Source organism: Vigna angularis, chromosome 6 (assembly GCF_016808095.1).
Source record: "Vigna angularis cultivar LongXiaoDou No.4 chromosome 6, ASM1680809v1, whole genome shotgun sequence".
NCBI lineage: Eukaryota > Viridiplantae > Streptophyta > Magnoliopsida > Fabales > Fabaceae > Vigna > Vigna angularis.
Genome location: NC_068975.1, coordinates 4,993,236 through 5,010,883, shown reverse-complemented (window position 1 = coordinate 5,010,883; position 17,648 = coordinate 4,993,236). Strand labels below are relative to the sequence as shown.

The window sequence follows — 17,648 nt, the reverse complement described above, 5'->3', positions numbered from 1 at the left end:
ACAAGTGTTAGTCAACGCTGACTCAGTAACTACTTGTAGCTAAATAAAACAGAAGATCATTGGAATGAAATGTAAAATGCCAAATACAGTGAATTCGCTGTAATATCTCTAATCTCTAACAATAACATATCAGTGCTATATGTTATAGAAATTTAATTGGTTCCGGCATATAAAGTATGGGTACTTTGAGTTATAGCCGTTTGTGTTGTAACCTTGCCACAGTTGTATCAATATTGGATACTACATGACACCAAATATTATTAATTACAGTTATCATTTTTCTTCCCACTTGTTTTAATTAATCCAATATTGTTTGGAAAACTATCACAACTTGATGTCTATAATGTCTTGTACTAATCTTGAGTTCTCTCATTACTATTATTTTATGTTAAATTCTGATTAATATTTTTTGTTGCATTATTGCTTTCTTGTGCCTTGTGTTTTTGAAATTCTCCTCATCACTGTTTTGAGCCATATGTGTCCTGTTTTATCTATGCTTTCAATTCATTTTTATGATCTGACACTGTTTTGACTGACTTTTATTTGCAGGAAATTAAGTTTGAACCAAACGTCATGTGCGAACCTATTGACAAGAAAGTAACATTTCGAACTAGCCAGGTGAGTTATATCCATAATTGATGCTCCACTTCTTTCAGTTTTTGAAAATACTTTTTGGTTCTTGGGAATGGTATTACTAAAAATAACAATTGCGGTGTCTGATTGACCAAAACATTCTGGGGACTGACACTGACTGGCAGTATTGATGGGGAGTTGCTGGATTCCTGTGATAGGTCATCATCTATTGTTAACTTCTGGCAGTAGTGGCATGGAGTTGCCAAGATGTGGCAATAGGAGACTATATGAGGTTGTGTTAGGTTTCTTGGTTACAAGAATCCCAGAATTCTCTGGTTTTGGATATAGGTCACCCTCACACAAACTCACAATGGGGAAAAACTATATTATTATTGTGGAAACAAACAATATATTTGAAAACATCCAAGGGACCAACCTCCCTTCACACAATATGAAATCAACCCTGTCTGCTATCTAAGATCAAAAACAACGTCCCTGTCTCATGACACCTTCCCCCCTTATATAGCAAACTCCCCAAGAGACACTACACATCCTATCCTGTGATATTCTGAACTTCTTTTGTCTTTTTCTACCTCTTCACTGCTTCCCCGTCTTTTGCTTTCTCAACACCAACCACTTTTGAACCATCCACACTCAAAACAGATGCATATTCTACTTTATTATCACAAGTAGTAGTCACCATGTTCCCACCACTTTCTGCTTTCTTTTCTCTGTCTTTACCCTCCTCCACTGTTTTAACCTATGCACCAAGACCTACCCCACTCTTCCCACTAAAATCAGTAGCTTTTGCAACTTCACTCTAAGAAGCAAGAGTCACAACATTCCATTCACAGTCTTCACCTGATGTATTTTTCCCACCAACCTTTGTCAAATTATCATCCTTTGGAGCAGTAGCTTTTGCACCTTTCTCAGTAGCAACATCAACAATTTCAGTCTTCACCTGATGTATTTTTCCCACCAACCTTTGTCAAATTATCATCCTTTGGAGCAGTAGCTTTTGCACCTTTCTCAGTAGCAACATCAACAATTTCACTGCAGTTATTATCAGCCCCAAACCTGCCATCAAGATCTTCCCAAGAAAGGTTCTTGGATTTTTGTTGCCAGGTCTTGAACCCCAGGACTGCATTTCTTCCATGCTATTGATGGTTAGGTTAGGTGTACTTCTTTTGTTCCTGTGTTGTTCTGAACTTCAAAATATTTGCTGCCCTTGTTGTGTGACCTTGGATGCCATTTCCTTCAAATATGGACAACTCTCCGCTTTTTATCCAGCACTTCTGATTTTCCTCCCTTTCTACCTCAATTTCCTCTTCAGGATCCTCTCTTCCTCTTTTCTCTCCATTCACAGAGCTCTGACTGCCTCTGGATCCCCTTTCATGGGATTTTGACTTCCCTAGGGTATCTTTAATTTCTTGGAAATCTCCCTGATTTCTTGCATAGTGTCCTTCCGTTCAGTTATAGCTCTATGGGATTCTAACTTCCGCAGCATGTCTTTAATTTCTTGGAAACTCTCCCTGTTTTCTTCTTTTAATTCGACTATGGCTCTTTCCTGTTCGCTGGCCAATCTTTCCAATGTACTCAATCTTTCTTCCATGTCTCTCTTTTTTCTTGATCTGGCAAGTCGAACCAATTGTTAGGTTTTTTGGTGATAAGAAATCCAGAATTCTCTAGTTGGACATAGGACACGCTCACACAAACTAACATTGGGGAAAAACTGTATTATTATTTTGGAAACAAGGAATATGTTCGAAAACATCCAAGAGACCAACCTCCCTTCACACAGGATGAAACAAACCCTGTCTACTAAAGATCAAAAACAATGACCCTGTCTCAAGACACCTTCCCCCTTTATATAGCTAACCCCCCAAAAGACACTACACATCCTAACAACCCCAACACCTCCTAACAGACTATGTTTTCTTTTTATTCCCTTTTCTCCTAACGTAGACCCTCATGGTCCTATCAGGTTGTCTCAGAAAATTAGATGGTTATATTAGATTGATGACCAGGTCATGTGTTTCTGGACAACTTTCATGTAAGAAATTTTCTCATGCTAAGATAATAGAGAAATCCTACCCTTACTTCCTTCCTTGTGAATGAAACTAGTATGAGAATCTTTGGCAAAAATATTCTTGGCAATCAATAATTGGAAATGTTTCAGTAATAACATTAGAATCCACTGTTGTGTGTACGGATTCCCACTATTGCAAAACCAAATGCTTCAATTTAATTTATTTGCTTATATTCCATATTTGCAGCTGGAAGATGGTGATATCATATGCTTTCAAAAGGCTTCTTCTATGGATAGTGGGGAAAATGTCCGGTATCCAGATGTGCCCTCATATTTGGAATATGTGCACAATCGCCAGGTACATTCAATTTTTGGCTACTTTATACAAATTTGTTTGGTTACTTCCCAAAATGCAGTAATGCTTTTCGTAGATTTACCTTGCCCTCTGTTGGAATGTAATGTTATTTATTTTGTATGTACTGAGCTTTAGGATTAGGGTTTAAGGTAAGTGTCTTGCCTTTTTGTAGCCATATCTATCTATCTATATATCACTGGGAAAAGAAGTATATGGATCTGATTATATTGATATTTTGGAAACCCGGAGTGTATAGATATTTGTATATATATATAGATGTGCCTGTCTAATAATATATATATATATATATATATATGTATGTATGTATGTATATATGTATGTATGTATGTATATAACATAGGTAAAAGGTATGAAGTCTAGATACAAACACAAATACGACATGGACACAAGAATACTACTAAACTGTAAAAATACATGACATGAACTCGTTGATATATATATTATATGTATATTAATTATAATTTTTAATCTACAAAATATAAAAACAAACATTTATGAAGAAACGACTATATTTAAATAATATATATTTATAAATAATATATTAATTATATATAAATGTAAATAATGTATTAATTAATTAATTATTATTGAAAAAATATATTAATTATTAATTTTAAATAACTATATTTAAATAATATATAAGAATAAATAATATAATTGATATTTAAAGAATTATATTGAAAAATATTGATTTTTTTAAGTTGAAATGGGTGTATTATGATGAATGGAGAATCAGGGAACTTTAATAAGATGTAAAGTTCTCATTGGTGAAAAAGATTTCTATGGAATCTGTCAAATATGTGTATTAAATAATGTAATAAATTATTAATTTATTCAGAAAAAAGTCACACCCCTTCGGTTCCTCCTTCATCTTCCCATGACATGGCAACCCAACATCAGCTGATGGCAATCCTCTGGCTAGGATGAACCAAATCTAGAAGGAAAATGCCATGGAAGTGTTCATGGATGAAGGGACAAAAATTATGGTGGATGAAGGTTGGCTAAGTGTCTCAACCATGGTGGTTTCATTATGTTGGATGATGTGTTTAGGGGTTTTCTAAGAGAGGTTGGGACAACTCTTGGAGGAAGGTGGCTAGAGGAGGTCACTTGGGTTGTCTAGCCTACGGTGACCTAATAAGTGTAGTATGGCTTAAGTTTGACAGCATAACATTACTCTATTTCAAAGGTAATTACATGAAGGAGAGACACAAGTGTCTCAAAATAGGCAGAAATTTTAACCTCAAAGAACGACTTTGGTTAGCTTGGAGAACAAGGATAAATCCTCTCAAATGAGAGGGTGACATGTGGCCACTACCTATGGAAAAACTCTTCATTCCTAAAATGACAAGTGGCCACTAACTGGGTGGAAAAACTCTCCAATAGGGAGGAGACACATGTCATGGCCGAACCATGCTCCTTGTCCTCCAAGCTTGGCCAAAAATGTTGACTCCTTGGTCAGTTGTCAAAGTTGATGTCCAACCTTGGTCAACATTGGGCCTTGGCCCTTTTTTTGTTGACTTGGTTAGTCAAAACCCTATTCTACTTGGCCCAAAATTTTTTTTACTCTAAAATTTCCATGATGGCTTAAGATGGCCCAAGAGAGAGTCTAGACCCATCTTCCACAAATGATTCCAACTCTTCTTAAATGTGCTTTACCATGGCTAGGGTGTATGCCATCACCAGATGATGCCTCTACAACCCCTCTATCCAGCCAGAGCCATTGTCAGTGGCTACTGGAGGCTTCACTGATGCCAACAAGATTTCCCTTAGTCTTGCAATACCAGATCTGAAACCACTGTGACCCCCACCACCAATGCTGTTGTCCAACCTGGAAGAGCCACCACGACGCCTACTCGGGCAAGGTCGTGTCTTCTCCTGTGAGTCTCCAAACAGGGCTGTGTTTGGCCCAAAGATATGCATCTGACACCGCATTGTGCACGCCTCCGATGCGTGTGCGTGTCCACCATGAGTATGATGCGAAAGCGCCATTTTTGTATAGGAGCTTCGTAGGGTAAAACAGTGTAAGTTGAATATAATGAATTTTCTTCATCTCATTTATTCAAGTCCCACTTTTCACTATATGTCCGTGCTTGTGCATATCTGTATGTGTAATTAATTAAGCTTTCAAATTTCATGTTAATAGTTAAATTGCTTATATATTTTATGCATTCTTAGGTGGTTCACTTTCGATCCCTGGATAGACCTAAAGAAGATGACTTCTTCTTGGAAATGTAAGCATATTGGCAGCTTATTTCTTCATATAATAAAATATATACTATATGTAATTTTTTATTGTTCAATGCTTTTACACTCTCCTAATTACTAATGTCTAGGTCAAGGCTTTTTACCTATGATGATGTAGTGGAGAGAGTAGCCCAACAACTTGGTTTGGATGATCCGTCCAAAATACGGCTGACACCACACAACTGCTACTCTCAACAACCAAAACCACAGCCTATTAAATATCGAGGGGTAGAACATTTGTCTGATATGCTAGTTCATTACAATCAGGTAGTTATTGATAAATTAATAATAATTTTTTCTTTTGGAAAGACAATAGATCTTATTCCTCTCTTCAATGTCAGACCTCAGATATATTATACTATGAAGTACTTGACATCCCTCTACCAGAATTACAAGGTTTGAAAACTCTGAAAGTTGCATTTCATCATGCCATTAAAGATGAAGTGAGTATGCTGACCAGATTTCTCTTCCATTTTTTTGTAAATTTTTGTCTTCGTAACAGCTTTCTGTTTTTCTTTATATATTTTTGTCAGGTGGTTATTCATACTATCCGACTGCCAAAGCAGAGCACCGTTGGGGATGTCCTGGATGATCTTAAAACAAAGGTGAAATTCTTAAGCTTTGATTCATTATCTTACCCACGTACACAACCCTATGGTCATAAGTCACAAATGCACACAAGTACACGTGTGGGTTCTTCTGTAGTTGAAAGGGAAATCAGGTAGTGTAAACTATTGAAGATTCCACATTGATTAATTGTCAGTGAACTTCTGGATATAGAGGGGGCAAATCGTCACTCCATGAGCTAGCATTTCTGGGTTGGTTGAGTTTACTCAATTCCAAGACCTAAGCATATTACTGGGTTAGTGGCCGAGGCACTGTATTAGTGATTGGATCATTGGGCTAATAGTTTGCCGATCTATATTAATATACATATATGTGTGTCTAACATAGTTTGACAAATCTACTCCAAATTTAATATCTTTATCCTAAGAAAGTACTAATCAAGAAATAACACAAATTTCACTACAATATAATTCCGTATAGTGTTTGACTTTTTAAACAATAAGCTCCATCAACTTGAATCTGGTTACTATGATCCTGGTCCAATGCATTTCTGTTACTTTGGTTGGGACTGCAATCTGGGGCAAATACCAACTTTTCCTTATAAAGCTGCCAACTTTGCCCCCATTAATAACTTCTAGATGACAGTATACTATATTTCTTTTTATACATCATACCCATTTATTACCATTGCTCAGGTAGAGTTATCTGATCCTGAAGCGGAACTTAGGTTGCTTGAAGTCTTCTATCACAAAATATACAAGGTAAAGAATTACGTACATTGATGACTTGTGCAGTTGTTACTAATATTTTTTATTGTTTCCAGAGTAGTCATCGGGAAATATTGGTTAAATTTACTGTTCAGTATAATCCTACCCTTGCCCTTCTGTTTTGGCTTTTGTGCTTTTGACCATCACAAAATAGCAGATTTTTATTGTAGAAATATCGTTTTCATTTCCTGCCCGTGCAGGTCTTCCCTCCGAATGAAAAGATTGAAAACATTAATGATCAATACTGGACATTACGAGCGGAGGAGGTAGGAATTCGAAACAAGGGAGATAGCATTTTAATATAATGAATTATTCCTGTTTTTATTGTTGTAATGATGACACTGCTTGGCACTTCTATATATATATATATATATATATTATATTATTATTGTTCAATTTCCCTCCCATTATAATTTTAATACATGCATGTCCATTTTCAAATTTAATAGATTCCAGAGGAAGAGAAAAATCTTGGTTCTCATGATCGTCTAATCCATGTGTACCATTTCACTAAAGACACAGCTCAAAACCAAATGGTAACTAGTTTTAATTGATATATCTTTTATTAATAAATTTAAAATATTTAATGTCCTTCATATTTCATGCTGATATTAATTATATGACAAGTATTATATTTTTCTCTTCCCTTAAAAAATTACAGCAAATTCAAAACTTTGGGGAACCTTTTTTTCTGGTTATACATGAAGGAGAAACTCTAGCTGAAATTAAAGTGAGAATACAAAAGAAACTTCAAGTTCCTGATGATGAGTTTGGCAAGGTACTCATTTACCTGTGTTATTTTATTTTTCCACCTATTTGTGTAATTTTGTTTGCCTGACGGTTTCAATGAGTAAAAATTGAGTATATCTGATTTCAATTCACCTTACTTTTTTAACATATCTCGTTTGGGCAGTGGAAGTTTGCATTTCTATCACTAGGGCGTCCGGAGTACCTTCAGGATTCTGACATTGTATCCAGTCGGTTTCAGGTGCGGTGATATGAAACTTAATTGTAAACATTTTTCTTAAAACAAATTTACATTGTATTTTTTATTTTGTTATCTTTTAATAGAGAAGAGATGTTTATGGTGCTTGGGAGCAATATCTTGGCTTGGAGCATACTGACAATACTCCTCAAAGATCATATGCTGTCAACCAGGTTAGTGCGTTTATTGACGAGCAAGTTTCCTCAAGTACAATATGTTTTTGAGGGTATAAAATTTGGTTTTGTTTATTACAATCAACATTATATGGCTTTTTGTTTTCAGAATCGCCACACGTTTGAGAAGCCAGTAAAGATTTATAATTAAGAAAGTGGTATTGATAAGTTGATGCATGGAATGAATTCAGCATTATTATATATCTATCGGCTTGTAAACTTGGGGAAGATGGCAAAAGGCTACTATGTATAGGACTAATGAAATCAGCAACTCAGGTGGTGTCTGCAGACATTTAGTTATGTGGTTATGTAATTCTTTCTGTCAATGGGGTAATATTGCTCTCAACGTCTGGTATCTGCCTACCACAGCGCCTTGAGCTTTTTACTACTTCCGATTTTGTATGGAGGTTCTTCAAGTTGAGGTCATTGATCATATCGCTGAAACTGTATCAGTACATAAGTTTTTTGGATTAGCGAGTGTATACAGGGTATAGTGCTTGACTTCTGTCATTTTTCTTGATTGCTTCCTGATTTTTTCCAGTTAGAAGTGTTAATCTAAGTTAAGTAAGGGCTGCATAATGCTGTAGCAGAGCTTTTTTTTTTATGTAATGTAAAAGATTTGCCAGTCACCATAAAATTCACCATTTCATGTTCCTCCTATTCATATTCCTTCATATGCAGCGAGTAGAACTGTCATTTTACAAAAACACATGGAAGAAAAAATGGTAAATAAAATTTAATCTAACATGAAAAACAAATGAGTTTTGCAGGATTTCATTGGTTTTACTAAATCTTTATTATCACAAGGATATATTGATAGTATTTCTTCACAACATAACTAGTTTTTTTTTTCTACAGATAGAACCCACTAGTTTCTTAAGTTCATTTAATACTAGATTAGTTTAAAGAAAAAGTTGTAAATAAATATTAATTTTGAATTTGAAACTGGACAAGCAACTCCTGGATTCATCTACAATCATTAATTTGTGAATTCCATTCTCACTGTCAAAGAAGAAGCTTCTCCGTTTCATTCGACGTTAATGGTTGCAGCAGTGGTAGAAGGACTTTTGAAACCTTTTCAATATCTTTTCTTAAAGCTATAAATTTGTAATGAACCCTTTTGATAATTTCCTCTAACATAAACGTATATGGGGATTTTAATAAAAATCTGGATAATGAGCTTTCATAAAATAATAAAAGTTCGAATTATTTACTACCGACTGTAAATTCAAGAGATGCAATTTACAAATTAAAAGCCAAATAGTATATATAATATTTACATGGTATAAAAAAGACTAAGAAAATTTTCTCATTTAATAAAACATTGATGAATAAATCAAATGCTTCTCGTGTCGACAAAACAATTATAAAACTAGTCAACCATCACATGGAAACAATATAATAATTATCTTTAACTCCACTCAAGTTACGCCAGTCAAAAAAGAAAAGAGACAATTTCTTCCTGCGCCATTGTACTTTTTTTCTCTTTTCCATTTTGTCTTTTGATTACATGATTTTGGTTGGATTACAAAGTAAAGATATTTTTAATTTCTAATTGCGTTAATTAGCTTCTTTTTAGAAAATATTTTTGAACTGTATAAATTGAAAGTAAATAATGATTTTTAAATTATGTAATATGAAAATTTTGTCTTTTTATAAGACCGGAAACATATGGTAAAGACTCCACGAGAAGCTCTTCTCTTTGTTCTATAATTTCCAATTTGAAATATTTTCATGTTTAGATATTCATACTAATATGTTTACTTGTAAAAAAAATACTTTAACGTTCAAATCAAAGATATTCGTTAGATGATAATAAATGTTGTAATATTGAACAAATAACTACTTACTTTATGAAATTAATTTATATGATAGTTTATTGATTTTTATCTTATTTAATTTTCTCACTAGAGTAAAAATGTTAATTGCTGTCAGATCATTACCAATCTTAGATCCTTCAGTATTCGATGGAATTACTGGTGGATTATAGTGATTCTTTTACCAATAGATATATCTGTTGGTAATGTAGTGATGTGTCATAATTTATTGACGGATTAATGACCATTACAAATGTCCTTGATGAAATAAGATCGAATTTGGGGTATTCCGTCTCTAAATTGAGTTTCAGAAAACACTTGACTCCCCTCCATTTCCTTTTCTAGGCGATTTTTGGTGCAATTTGTGGCGGCTCTTCATTGTCAGCCAACATGGTTCACTTTCCTCTATTATGTCAATCTTGTTCGCGTCCCATTTCTCCTCTCCCAACGTCGTTGTGAAGATCATCCCATTCGCGGTGGTAGAGAGTGCTTCTTTCATTCGCAAGAGTGGTTCCTTCCTGGTTCGTTGACTCTGCTTTCGTGAGACAAATGGGTGTGTCTTGTTTTGAGGGTTTTTTGGTTAGGGTTCATGGTTGGTGGAGGGTTTGTGGTTAGTGGTTCCTGTAGGATTGTTGTACGAGGGGTGGTGGTTCGTGGATGTTGTGTATGGAGGTTGTTGCCGTGACTTGGTGTTGCCTGCTACGTTAAGGGATCATGGTCAAGGGTTTGTGCTATCTTGAAGAATCTTGGTTGAGGTACTTTTGTTAAGGGTCCTTTATGGGGTTTTGCCGCTATCATGGTCTACGATGTCGTCGTCGAGGGAGGCTGATCAAGGCGGTACCCGAATTAAATTAATATGTAATTAAGTGCAGTATAATACTAGGAAGTGACTCTTAGGTCGTTCCTCAAGTTCCAAATGTGGTTCAGACAATAGGTTAAACACGTAGTGGGGGGGTTATGTGGACAATTTCTACTAGAAATTAACAAACAAAAACACGAATTAAAACACAATTTAAAGACAAGTTGGTCATTAGCTTAGTTACAATGCTTTCAATCCTTGATTAACAATCAATTAAACGCTGCTCTCATCCTATTCCAACACCAATCAACCAACTAAGCGAAGATTAATTGGGTTTTCCTAAAATCGAATGTTGCAAACGAAGTGCACCTTGTTCAATCAATTCTCCACCGAATAAATTAATTAACTAAGCAATAATCAACCCAAATTAGACCACTAAGTGTGTTCTAATCATAAGTGCCAAAAAAATTGCACGCGAAGTAGGGTAACAAAAGCAAAATCACAATGAATGCCCAAAAATCTCAAGAAAAACAATGCACATCACTACAAGACCAACCCAATCCGATTAACTTTCCATTAAACTAATTCCAAACCACAACCAAGCATTAAAAACTCAAAACAGAGAACTGGAAATGCACAAAATTGGACTGGAAAACGAACAACAACCTAAAAATGAACCTCAAATGCACAAACGAAATTGACACAGTGAAACGAAACTGAAACATAATTGAAACAGAATTAGAACAAACGAATTCCAATTCATAAATGAAAAACACAATTCAAAAACGAAGCAAACTGGAAAATGAAATCAAACAGAATCTAAATGCAATGAAAACGAACTCAAAACGAAATGAAAAACCCTAAAACAAAATTGCAATGCGAGAATGAAACCGAAATTAAAAGTGCACAATCGAAATTGCAAGCTAAGAGAAGAAAACGGAAGAATCGAAGTTATATTACTGAATTGAAAGTGCATGACAATGTAAATGAAAACCTAAAACCCCAAATGAGAGAGCTATCCAAGAGCCAAAAACGTTGTAAAAACGAGAATATCAAGAAGTGTGGGACCTTTTGCCTCCTTTAGGTCCTAAAAACATAGTCCCAAAGTCAGTCCACAAATTGGGTTTTACTATTTTGACCCAAAATGGCTCAATGGTCCAAATTTGTCAAAAATACACTAAAAACGAATTTAGAAATGAATTAAATCTAAAACGCCTATGTGGAGAGTAGGTGTTGACGTTCTTGCCCTCTTGAAGTCCCAAAATAATACTCCAAACAATTCCCTGCAATTAATAATGAAAATAATTAGGCTCAGATAATTCAAATTAATTAAAATAAGAATTATTGGTCAAATTATGCCCAAATATCAAAATTGAAAAAGTATTGGACAATTAAGCACAATTTCCTAATTAAATCTAGTACAAGAAGCTAAGTGAATAGTAAAAAATATTGATTCATAATAGGCTATCGAAAGGCCCTACCATGGAGGTAAGTTCTATGTTTTAGAATGAACTTTAAAAATTGATTCTCATGTTCTTCGTAAATGTGTGCAATGTTCTTGTGTTTTTGTGTATGTTGTTGTTTGATTCAGAAAATATGAATGGTTTGTCATTGAATTGTTGAAAATGCATGCTTTAAGAATTCATTTAATGTGTGTAAAAAATCAGAGAACACAATAAGATTATAGTTTAATTATTGAGCATGTAAAAATTATAATTAAAAACATATTTTTAACTTAGTGAATTATTGGATCATTCTGTGTCAGCCAACAACATAGGATTCGAGGTGTCAAAATAACCTAGAAACTAACTATCAAAGCAGTTATCTCTACTCAAGGCAATATAGCCTACTGGACTAATCTAAGAATGTAAAACTTTACTAAATCAACAAAGGAAACTATAATAAAACCACCTACATAAGTTTTAAATGGCTAAGAATAGTTAAAGAAAAATGCAAAAGTTACTAATTCTAAAAGATTCAAAGACTCACCAGTGAAAAGGTAAAAAATATGTAAAACTACTCTTCAAAAAGGACTGTACTACACAAAAAAAAAAAACTTCAACTTAATTAAAAGAGTGTTACTCCCTCCACCACCACCGAATACTTCCTGTACCTCCCCATGACAAATTTGTCCTTATTTACTGTACAATAAATTTTGGCCAACAACGTTAACCTACTTCATTAATTACAATGGTCCCACTTTTATAACAATGCACCCCCACAAAAGTTGCACACGGAAATAAGCTATCAGCTATTCCTCAGTTATCCCTTTCTTTCTTCTTCCTCTATTTCATTGTTCTGAGAGTGTGTAGTACTCGTGTGAAGTGGTAGGCTTTACTTGGCGGGAGATTGCAAGTGGTGCAAGGAACCAGTGGTGGCAGAGGTCATTGTTTGTGGTAGTGGTTGCCGGAGGCAGCAAAGGAAAGCTTCGTCCCAAGTGCGCGAAGTTATTGTAATTCTTCAACGGATGTGATAATCCGTCGACGGATATCGACATCCGTTTCAGGGCCAAACGGATATGCGACATCCGTTCATGGCCTGCGTGGTTATTTCTTCTTCTGCACGCAGAAACAAAAACTACCACCAAACACAACAGCACGACAATAATCAACAAAAATTCATAAATCTATCTATTATTAAACAACAAACTAACCTCTCGTAGACCTGCACAAGAAGGAAGCACCAAATGACCACCGCACACCGCCGCACCTCCGCAACGCTGATGGACCACCGCACACACTGTCGCAACGTCGCACCACGAACAACCACCGCACCACCAACAAGAGAACGAGAGAAAGTGAGACTTAGGGGATTCGAAGAAACGGATGTGGGTTGGAAGCAAACGGATATCGGTTGGAAGCAAACGGATCTGAGGGTGTGGGAAGGTGGGAAGAAGACGGATGTGGAATTTGGGGGCTGGAGAAAAAGTGAAAATGGGTAAGGAATTAGGTTTTAGAAAGAGAAAAAAAAAAGTAAATAAATAAGGTAAAAAGGGTACTTTTGACATTACAAAAAAAATTTAAATTTTAGGGAGGTGTAGGAAGTATTCGGTGGGGGTGGAGGGAGTAACACCCTAATTAAAAACATAAACCAGACCCACTAATTATGGCTTGCCCCTAAATCAGACCCAATAATTCTGGACAGCCTTTGAACCACACTCTAAACTAGATGCATGGTGTTGTATCACATTAATTGGTAGGTTTTGGTGACTTGACAACTTTCTAACACAAATTCTTTTTCCCGTTGGTACTTGAGTTGTGCTTAAATCATTGGCTGACTCATATGTGTTGATTTCTTCTCCCTTTTTGGCATAACTAGCTAGCACCGAAATGCTACACTTTTTTTTTCTATGTTGTCTTGTTTTAGTGGTATTTAAATATAAAGCCAAAGTTCTACACCATAAACTAATAAGTTAACTGACATGATTGGTGCATTTGTTAACTTACATTTCTAATCTGGTTAAATTTGGCATCTTGGCATATTCCAATAAGGTTTAGTTCCCCATCATCATGGAAAAACTAGATGAACAATGAAAGAATGAAAGAGATAGAAAAATCCTAAAAAGAGAAGAGGAGAGCTGTCACATCCCCAAATCTACCCTCAAGGAAAAGGAGAGTTGTTACATCCCCAAATCTACCCCCAAGGGGTGAAAAGTGTGTTTCTGTGCTCAAGCCATCAAAAGATACAATCCCTAGGATGTCCAAATCCTTAAATAGAACATAAAAATAACAAAAAACAGATTCAACCCCTTGTAAATTGATTTTTTTATGGATAAAATGGATGATGGAAAATGATGAAGAAGAAAACTATTTTCGTGATTTCAAATCATAAACGCTTCAAAATAATGATGAAGTTTTTTATAAAGTTATTCTATTAATTCATTACACTAAATAGTTTTTATTTTGCCTGATTTATTTATTTTTCCTTTTATCAAAAGAATAATTCCATGGACAAATATGAATTCATTAAAGCTTGACATTTTGTTTTTGCTTTTTCTTTAAAAGAACATGATACATTTATTGTTATGTATAAAGAAAATGAAGGGAAAATGATAAAAATGTTGTTAATGCATATGATGAATGAAGGTGCATGTGCCAAATATTGATTGAAAGACAACATGTTTTTCTTCTTCTATTTTTTTTTAAGGTAGGTTCAACGTCTTAGGGTCTAAGAATTGTATATGCAATCTCACAGGGATGACTTCATAAACTTAAAATCAAGGTTACCAGAGCTATTGTCCTTTTCACAGCATTTTCCACAACAGTTGAAACGTAACTAGGTGTGAAATTTCATGTGAAGAGAACAGACACTGGTTGGGGTTCTCACGATAGCCAAATTGGAAATAGTCTAGACGTGACATCGCTACGCAATCCCTCTAATTCTATGTTACACTCAGACCTGGGTATAGGGTCCCACTCATGATAATATTAAAAAATAATATAAATAAATTACAAAAATGAATAAAGATCAATCATATAGATAAATAAAAGAAAAAATAAAATAAAGAGAAACCACATCAATTTGCACATTTAATTAACAAAGCCTGATTCTCTAGCGTCCTTAGTGGAGTCTTCATTTGTCGTAACCAGGATCACGATGAAACGGTGAATCGAAAACAAACGGGTTTAAGAAAATATTTTGGCAGTCGCCACCATAATTTATTTTAGAAAAACTATGGAAAACCATAGAATAAGACATGGTCTACGAAAACTAGATTTTATGTTCAGGAATCAGTTACGCGTAAGGAAGGTATTAGCATCTTATTGCATCTGCCCAAAAGCAGTACCTTTAATTAAATGTATAAAGTTGACGTGGTTTTTCAAAATATTTAATTTTTCCCAAAAATAATAATATAAAGAAACTAATAAGAAACAAAAAATATTTTTTGTTTTATGAACCCGACAAGAATTGACTTTGCTCCTACGTATATCCATTTATGATGGACAATCAAGGATCACGTAGTTCTTTATCTAGACAAAGGTTTGTGAATTTGTTTGAAAATTATTATGGATTGTTTGAGATTTTTGAAAAGTAAACCCGACAACAAGATTGACATTTTTTTTGGTTTTAAAGATTTTGTATTTTTTTATTTAAAAAATGGTGGGAAAAAGAAAAGAAACCGGCCATAGGCCGATGAGTACTTATACTCCAAAATTTATGATTTTAAAAAATACATTATTTGTGTGTAGTAAAAAATAATACTTTTAGAAAAAAAAAACCTTCAAAATACAATAAAAAGAGAAAAAAAAAGGTGTAGAGGTGACATACATTTTTCAGCTTTTAGTAGTCTCCTAGTTCTTCCTTGGTAGTCTCTGTTGGCAAAGTCTCTCTAACGTGAGAACTTATTTTCCTCTCACTCTTTCTATCTCTATTATTTCATAGTATCTGTCAATACCAAATTTCGTCCAGATTGATTTTTTTTTTTGGCTTTTACTGTAGTTTATGTTCCTATTTTTATTTTTATTTTTATTTTTATTTTTACTGTTTAACTTTATTTTTGCTTTTTATCCCTTTATTTTTATTTTATTTTTATTGATTTACTTATTTTATGACTTTTTTTTATTATTTATTTATTATTTATTTATTATATTCTTATATTATTTTTATCTTTATTTTTATTTTATTTTATTTCTCACTTTACTTATTCTTTTTCTTTTCTTCTCTTTTTATTTTTATTATTATTTTATTTTTTATTTTTGTTTTTTTTTAGTTTTATTCCATTTATATTCTATTTTTGTTCTAATATTATATGACTAAAAAAAAACAAGAAGAAAAAGACATTTTTGTCTTTTAGTAAAATGAAAAAGAAAAAAAAAGAGAAAGGAATGTTTGGGTTAGGACACAGGGTACGAGGTGTGCGTGTTGGGAGGGAGGAGCAGAAAACCGTGGCTGCGAGTGGCGGGGGTGGCAGAAACGTTTTGGTTTTTACGTACGAAATCAGTACAAGAGTTTGGGCACACAGAGAATTGGCACAGAAGAAAAAAAAACACTCAGAGAAAGCAGAGAGGGAGCAGAGAGGGGGGCTGTTATTTTCGGGAGACAAAAAAAAAGCAATAACGGAGGGAGGCTTCTTCATCTTGAAGCATTGTCCACTGTTGAGGAGAAGGACTCCATTTTACACGAGGAAGAAAAGGAGGAAGTCAGTCAAAAGAAGGAGAATCCATCCGAGATACAAGTTTAACCAAGAACGAACCAAGCTCCAGCAGGTAAACTGCCTTGCACCTCTGGGTTGATTACTGCATTCAATATCTCGGCTTTTGCTTGTTAGGTTGTGTGGGTCGTATATGATTGCTGTGTGTGTTGCATAAGATTGTTGTGTGAATACATGTTCTGGTCTGCAACCTTTCGCCGTCCCATAATACTGCAACATCCATTCTCTATTCTTTTGTCTTCAACTGTCATTCATCCCCAATGACCCCCACCACTCCTCACGGCTGGAACACAATCCAACACTCACCTACAACAAAAAGCAACAGGAAGTGGGAACAACATGGGGGCACGATGAAGGGAAGAATCAAGAAATCGGAGCTTCATCACGTAGCACCTGTTCACAAGAGCTTCATTATCACTCCATTATCACTATCGTCCCCCATCATTTTCAACCAAGGCCCTTCGAACCTCCATCACAGCCGCCTCCGCCATTGTCATCAACCTCGCCAGATCATTCAACCTCCACTGTCAAACAGCCTCCATCCCAGCCACCATCAACTTTTTCTCTCGTCACCACGAAACCCCATTCACCTTCACCATCAATCAACTCAAACACCACCGAGACACCCTTTCGTGTCATCACTAAACTTGTCGTTGTCGGCGTGTTGCTGTAAAACTCAACACCACCGTGAAAACCCACAACCTTCACGCTTCCACTTCAAACTTCCACCACCTTCATATTCATCTTCATCATCTTCAACTACGCCATCCACCATACCTCCGACGTCTGCCCATCCCCCCGTGAACCCGTCATCCTCCTTCACGCCATCATCACCGCTCCCCACTTCATCATCTTCATCTCCAAATCAGCCTTCACCTTCGTCATCACCGAACAACATCCACACACACCCGTAACAACCAGAAAACAACATTCACACACATGGCACCCATTACACAATCGAAGAAATGACAGTAGAAAAAGAGGGAGAGATCGGGGTGGTCGCCGGCAAAGACCTTGACCAGCAATACAGGAGCTCCCCATCCTTCTTCTTCACCAGCAATACAGGAGCTCCCCATGGAGACACACTTGGACGGATAAACTTCTTCTCCAGCAGATCTTCGATTTGCTTTTTCAACTCTACTAGTTCGGCAGGAGCCATTCTGTATG

The 17,648-nt window shown here is 35.3% G+C and overlaps 1 protein-coding gene across 2 annotated transcripts in view; it reads left to right on the top strand.

Moving 5' to 3' along the window:
* Window positions 1–8,374, top strand: part of LOC108342456 (ubiquitin C-terminal hydrolase 12) — a 57,558-nt gene extending 49,184 nt beyond the window's left edge. For both annotated transcript variants that reach the window (XM_017580239.2, XM_017580238.2), the window contains exons 20-32: window positions 550–618; window positions 2,850–2,960; window positions 5,154–5,209; window positions 5,312–5,489; window positions 5,564–5,665; window positions 5,756–5,827; window positions 6,485–6,550; window positions 6,757–6,822; window positions 7,006–7,092; window positions 7,218–7,334; window positions 7,470–7,544; window positions 7,628–7,714; window positions 7,824–8,374. In XM_017580239.2, the coding sequence (XP_017435728.1) occupies window positions 550–618; window positions 2,850–2,960; window positions 5,154–5,209; window positions 5,312–5,489; window positions 5,564–5,665; window positions 5,756–5,827; window positions 6,485–6,550; window positions 6,757–6,822; window positions 7,006–7,092; window positions 7,218–7,334; window positions 7,470–7,544; window positions 7,628–7,714; window positions 7,824–7,865 (1,128 nt within the window). In that variant the 3' untranslated portion in view covers window positions 7,866–8,374. The remainder of the gene's footprint in view (window positions 1–549; window positions 619–2,849; window positions 2,961–5,153; window positions 5,210–5,311; window positions 5,490–5,563; window positions 5,666–5,755; window positions 5,828–6,484; window positions 6,551–6,756; window positions 6,823–7,005; window positions 7,093–7,217; window positions 7,335–7,469; window positions 7,545–7,627; window positions 7,715–7,823) is intronic.
* The last annotated feature ends 9,274 nt before the right edge of the window (window positions 8,375–17,648 follow it).